The following is a 5,812-nucleotide window of genomic DNA, read 5'->3' as shown; positions in this document are numbered from 1 at the left end:
CAACCCCGGCCAATGGGCGCGGAGACGGCGGCGGTCCCGCCTTCCGCGTCGGGCGCCCCCTTCTGGCGGCTCGGGTGGAACCCGCTCGGCCGCCATCTTGGGTGTGGCGCGCCTGCTCCCTCCCGGGCCCTCGGGGACCCCGCGCCCCGCCCCACCCGCGGCCGTGGCCCCGGGCCCCCCCCCCCCCGTGACGGGGGTCGGGGCAGCTGGCGGGGCCCCGGGGCCCCGAGGGGGGCGGGGCGGGGGGCGCGCGGGGACCCGGCCGCCGCCATGTTGGGAGTGGCGTCCTCATCCTCCACCGCCCCCCATCCCCCGCGTTCGCGGCCGTGACCGTGACCGTGGCTGTCGGCCTCCCTAAGGCGGCCCCGTTCCCGCTGCGGGAGCGCGGGCTTCCCCCACGCGAGAGCACCGGGCCCGAGGGGCAGGAGCCCGCAGGGGCCCCCGAAGCGCGGGGCCGCCCCCACGCGGGGCCCGCGCCCCGGGGGGAGCCGCGTGGGAGGGGGAGTGACTCACGCGGCGGGGCAGCCCACGCTCCCGCGGGCACCCAGGGGCAGCCCCGCCCCCCCGGGGCGAGCACCTGCTGTGAGAGTGGAGGCACGCGTGGGGGCAGAGCCTCGTGGGGCTGAGACCGGGACCCCTCCCCCTCCCCTCCCCTCCCCCACGGCCTCTCCCCGCCCTTCCCCCACCGCGGCGCCCGCGGAGCCTCCCTCCCCTCCCCCTCCCCGCGCCCCGCCCGCGCCCCGCCCCTCTCCGCCCCGCCCCCTCCCGCCCCTCTCCGCCCCGCCCCCTCCCGCCCCTCCCCCCGGCGGCCGGGGCCGTTTTACCGCCTTTTGCCTTTCAGGGGCAGCAGTCAGGGCCCACCGGGGGCGGGCGGCCCCGCGCATGCGCGCCCCTCCCCCCGCGCCGGGCGGACAGCGCCGGGAGCGGCGGCGCCGCGGTACTGCCGCTTTAAGCACGCTCGCCCATTGTTCGGGGCCGGGCCAATGGCGGGGCGCGCGCTCCCGGGCCGGGCCAATGGCGCCGCGGCAGGGGCGGGCGCGCCCCGCCCCCCAGCCTATATTAAAGGGCCCGGCGCCGCGTGAGTCCCCCACCGGCGCTCCACAAGCCATCTTTGCATTGTTCTCGGCGCCGCGCGCGCAGGCTGCTCTCCCCGCGCCGCCTCCGCCCGGCTCCGGCCCCGCTGCCCCGGCCGCTCCGCTCCGCTCCGGCCCGTCCCGCGGCGGCCGCCGCTCCTCGCGCGTCCCGCCCACCATGTCCGACACCGCCGTGGACACCGGCGCCGAGATCTCCGCCAAGGTGGGCGCCGCGCGGGCCGCCCTTTGTGTGCGCCGCGCGTGGGAGCGCGGCCCGGGGGTGGGGCCGCGGGACCCCGGGCGCGCGGGGCGGGGGCCGCGCCTCCTTTGTTCCCGCGGCCGCGGGGGGCGCCGGCGGGGGGGGGGGGGCGGGGGCCGCGCTCCGACAGGGGCCCACGCGCCCCACGCGCGCCCGCCGCCCCGAGCCACTCGGCGGCCCACGCGCGCCCGCCGGCTTTGTGTGTCCGGGACGGCTGGGTCGGGGGCGCCCGGGCCGTGGGCGTGGGGGCGCGGGGGAGTGCGTGGCGGCCGGGCCGTGAGCAGCGCGCCTTGGAGATCGCGGGTCCGGGGGCGCCCCGACACGGCAGGGACGGGGGGGGGGCCCCGGGGGGGGGCGCGCCTCTGGGCCCCCCCAGAGCCGCGCGCCCCGCGCGGAGCCACGTGCTCGGCCAGCAGCCCCGAGGCCCGCGCCGCCCGGCTCCGGTCCGGCCCCACCGCGCCTGCGCGCCGCCCGGCTCCGGCCCGGCCTCTCTGCGCCTGCGCGCCGCCCGGCTCCGGCCCGGCTTCTCCGCGCCTGCGCGGCGCCGCCGCTCCCCTCCCCCAGCCGAGCCGCCGGGCGCGCCCCTTGGCGGCGGAGCGGGGCATTGCAGCCCCCGGGGAGGCGCGGAGCCTAAAGAGGGGGCGGGGGCGCCCCAACCCTGGGAAGAGCCCCGGGGCCGCGCTGACCGGGTCCCCCCCCACCCCCCGCAGGACCTGAAAGAGAAGAAGGAAGTGGTGGAGGAGACGGAGAACGGCCGCGATGCGCCCGCCAACGGCAACGCGGTGCGTGGGGGCCCGGGGGCGCGGAGTGGGGGGCCCGGGGGGGCCCGGGGCGGGCGCTGGCGCTGACGCCTCTCGCGTGTCCGCAGAACGAGGAGAACGGGGAGCAGGAGGCCGACAACGACGTAGACGAGGAGGAGGAGGAGGGCGGCGAGGAGGAGGACGAGGAGGAGGAGGGCGACGGTGAGTCGGGGGGCGCCGGGGCGGGGGGACCCCGCCGCGCGGCAGCCTCTGACCCCCCACCTTTGGCCGCAGGTGAGGAAGAGGATGGAGACGAAGACGACGAAGCCGAGCCAGCCTCGGGCAAGCGGGCGGCTGAGGACGACGAGGTGGGCATCGGGGTCGGGGTGGGGGGCCCGGGAGGGGGGGCTGGCCCCGGGGGTTCGGCTGACCCCGCGCCCCTGTGTCCCCCCCAGGAGGAGGACGTGGACACCAAGAAGCAGAAGACCGATGAGGACGATTAGACCCGGAGGAAAAAACGAAAAAAGCAAAAAAAAAAGGGAAAAAATGTAAATTAAAAAAAAGAGAAAGACAAGAAAAAGGCCACCGTGACCTCCCGACCCTCCACTCCCGCCTCCGAACCCAACGTGGTCACCTTCGAGTAGAGAAGCCCGGCCGCCACCACCGCAGACACGCAGCTCCCGCCCGAGCTCCACCAGGGAGGACAAGACCAGACCAAAACTTCCAAGGCCCTGCTTTTTTTCTTAAAAGTACTTTCAAAAGGAAAATTTGTTTGTATTTTTATTTACATTTTATATTTTTGTACATATTGTTAGGGGGTCAGCCATTTTTCCGTGATCTCGGACGACCAGACAGCCTTTGCCGTGTTCTCTGTCCCGCTTCTGACTTTACTTGTGGTGTGACCATGTTCCTCACGATCTCAAAGGAGAAAAGAAACCTTGTAAAAAAAGCAAAAACGACGACAAAAAATACAATCTTATTCCGAGCATTCCAATAACTTTTTTTTGTGTCTGTACTTAGTTGTACAATAAATAGTTGGTTTGTATGAGATGGTTAAAGGCCAAAGATAAGGTATTTCTTTTTTTTTTCCTTTTTTTTCCTTTGTCTATGAAGTTGCGCTTTTGGGGTTTTTGTTTTGGTTTTTTGTTGTTTTTTTTCTTTTTTTTTGTTTAAGACATTTTTTTTGGCCTGTTTGTATGTGTGAAACATGTTGTCCAACAATAAAAACCGGAATTTTATTTTGCTGAGTTGTTCTAATGAGAGTCTCTGGCCTGTTCTTGCTGCGTGTGGTCTATTCTTGGGGATCCCGGGGAGGGGGGGCCTCCAGAGCCCCACATGCGGGGGCCCGGCTCACTGGAACACCTTTGACGTCACCGACTGGGCTTATCACAGCCGGGGATGCTCTCTCAGAAGCAGGGGTGACCCCCCCCCCCCGCATCCCGGCCTGGGGGACACCAGCTGCCGGCCCAGGCCCCAGATGAGAAGGCTTCCCCCCCCCCCCCGCAGGGCTGTCGGTTCAGCTTGGCCTCTGTGCGCCCTAGGGGGGAGTCCACAGCACCCTTCTGTCCCCCACCACTATTTTCCCTGAATCTGAGGAGTCTTTAGAGCAGTGAGGGCTTCAGAGAAGCTTGACCCGACCCTACTCAGGGGCTCAGGACCCCCACTGTCCCAGCCCCCAAAAAGGAATAAGAGCACCAAGCATTTATTCTACACCTGTTTGCTAGCAGTTCAGGCCCAGCCCCCGAGACAGAAGGTCCAGGAGGGTCCCAGGAAGGACCAGGTGCCCAGGCACCTGTGAAAACCAGAGATTGGGGCCGCTGCCAGGGCCAGGGGGTGGGGGTCCCCGAAGACCTCGGACCCATCTCCAAGGAGCCTCCCTGCTCTCATTGGACCTCTGGGCTCTGTTTTAGAGGGAGGGAAAAGCCGGTTAAGAAGGCCGGGGGGGGGGGGGGGGGGGGCTAGGTGGCGCAGAGGATAGAGCACCGGCCTTGGAGTCAGGACTACCTGGGTTCAAATCCAGTCTCAGACACTTAATAATGACCTAGCTGTGTGGCCTTGGGCAAGCCACTGAACCCCATTTACCTTGCAAAAAAAAGGCAGGGGGGAGGGGCAGCAGCTAGGTGGCGCAGTGGATCGAGCACCTGCGCTGGAGCCCGGAGGACCTGAATTCAAATTTGCCCTCGAGTCTTCTATTTGTGTCAGGATCCTCAGCTGGGCCCCAGGCTCACGGGGAGTGTGATGGGTCAGTCTATACAGGCAACCAGGAGAAAGCCACCAGCAAGGCGGGGCCCGGAGATGGGCCCAGGTGCCACCCGGCTTGCAAGTCCCTCCACCCTTTCTGTGCCTCAGTTTCCTCATCTGAAACAAGGCCTGAGTCCCCAACGCCCCCGCTGGCTCTAGGACCCTCGGATCCTGAATGACACGGTTGACCTCTGCTGCTGGCCAGGATAGACGCCCTGCTGCCCTCCTGTGGGCACCTCTGGCATGGGACCCTCCCCACAGCCTCCGCCCAGGTGCTGGCTATGAAAGGAGAGGTGGGGTCTCAAATGTCTCACCTGAGTGACCCGAGCCTCGGGGTTCCCCCTTGAACCAGGGCTTTGGGAGAGTCCTGAGGCCCAGCCCCCATCTGGGCTGTCCTTTCCCTGTGCCCCCTCCCCCAGAAGGCAGATCCCTGGCATACCCGGCCCTCACACAGACATGGGTGGCAGAGGAGAAAAACAGGCTGGGCAGGAAGCACCTGGGAATCGTGCCTCCTTCCTCCCCCAGCCAGGAAACCCCCCAGCCTTCTCAGGACGCGCTTCTCCACCATGGGGAGCTCCTCCCCCAGTGCCGGGGCTACCTTGCCTCCTCCCTGTCTCTGGCACCCGGGGGGAGAAGGTCCCCAGGAGGAGGAGGGTGACGGGGCCAGGTGGGCTTCCAATGAGCCCTGGCCCAGGAGGTTCCCCGCCTCCAGACTCGGGAGGGGCCGCCACCTTGGCCCCGGGACCCTGAGTGCCTCAACTTCATGTGGGCAGGTGAAGCGGCACGTCCTGGGCTGGGCAGGTGCCAGCCGTTGCTGCCAGGGAGCCACTGTGGCGGCAATAGCAACGGGCCTCGAGACCCTCTCCTCTGGTCAACACAACGGCCCCAGAGGCAGGTGGAGAAACTGAGGCAGGAGGGGCTTGAAGGGCTGGGGGCCGGGTCTGACATCGGGTCACCCTGGCTCCAATCTGGTAAACTGAGCCACCCATCAGCAGGCGGGTCCTTGGGCATCCATCAGTCTGCAGGCTTCGAGCTCCTGGAGGTGGGCTTCTGGGAGGAGGCACCCGGAGGGGGCAGAAGGAGAGTGGGAGAAGCTGGAGGAGCGGAGGGGAGAAATAAGGATGCCCCCCCAGCTGGGGGGCCGGGGACTTAAGGATGAAGCTCTGGTCTGGGGGGTCCCCAGGGCCCCAGGCCCCCTTACCTGCCAGGCCCCTCGGGCAGCTCCCCGCCCTGGCGGCACCTCAGTTCCTAATCTGTCCAATGGAGTGTCTTGGATGACCGCCAAGGGGTCATCCCCAGCCCCCCTTCTTCTAAGAAGCCTCTGGGTCCCGGAGATTTAGAGGCAGATGGAACCTCCGCCAACTTCTAGAATCATCTCCCCATTTCACAGAGAGAAAACCAAGGCCCAGAAAAAGGAAGGGAAGCACCCTGGTTTACAAAGGCCGGCAGGGTCAGAAGCAGGACTGGCTCTTTGAGTCGTGCCATGGGGTCCTGGCCCA

At 67.9% G+C, this 5,812-nt stretch overlaps 1 protein-coding gene across 1 annotated transcript; it reads left to right on the top strand.

Annotated features, from left to right (window-relative positions):
* Positions 1–867: 867 nt before the first annotated feature.
* Positions 868–3,310, top strand: PTMA (prothymosin alpha). Its single transcript, XM_074189663.1, has 5 exons — positions 868–1,296; positions 2,043–2,114; positions 2,201–2,294; positions 2,367–2,440; positions 2,528–3,310. The coding sequence occupies exons 1-5, from the start codon at positions 883–885 to the stop codon at positions 2,573–2,575; spliced, it is 702 nt and encodes a 233-aa protein (XP_074045764.1). The 5' UTR covers positions 868–882; the 3' UTR covers positions 2,576–3,310.
* The last annotated feature ends 2,502 nt before the right edge of the window (positions 3,311–5,812 follow it).

This window comes from Macrotis lagotis, chromosome 5 (genome assembly GCF_037893015.1).
Source record: "Macrotis lagotis isolate mMagLag1 chromosome 5, bilby.v1.9.chrom.fasta, whole genome shotgun sequence".
NCBI classification, from domain to species: domain Eukaryota; kingdom Metazoa; phylum Chordata; class Mammalia; order Peramelemorphia; family Peramelidae; genus Macrotis; species Macrotis lagotis.
The sequence above is the reverse complement of the archived record's forward strand: the minus strand, read 5'-3'. Positions and strand labels throughout refer to the sequence as shown.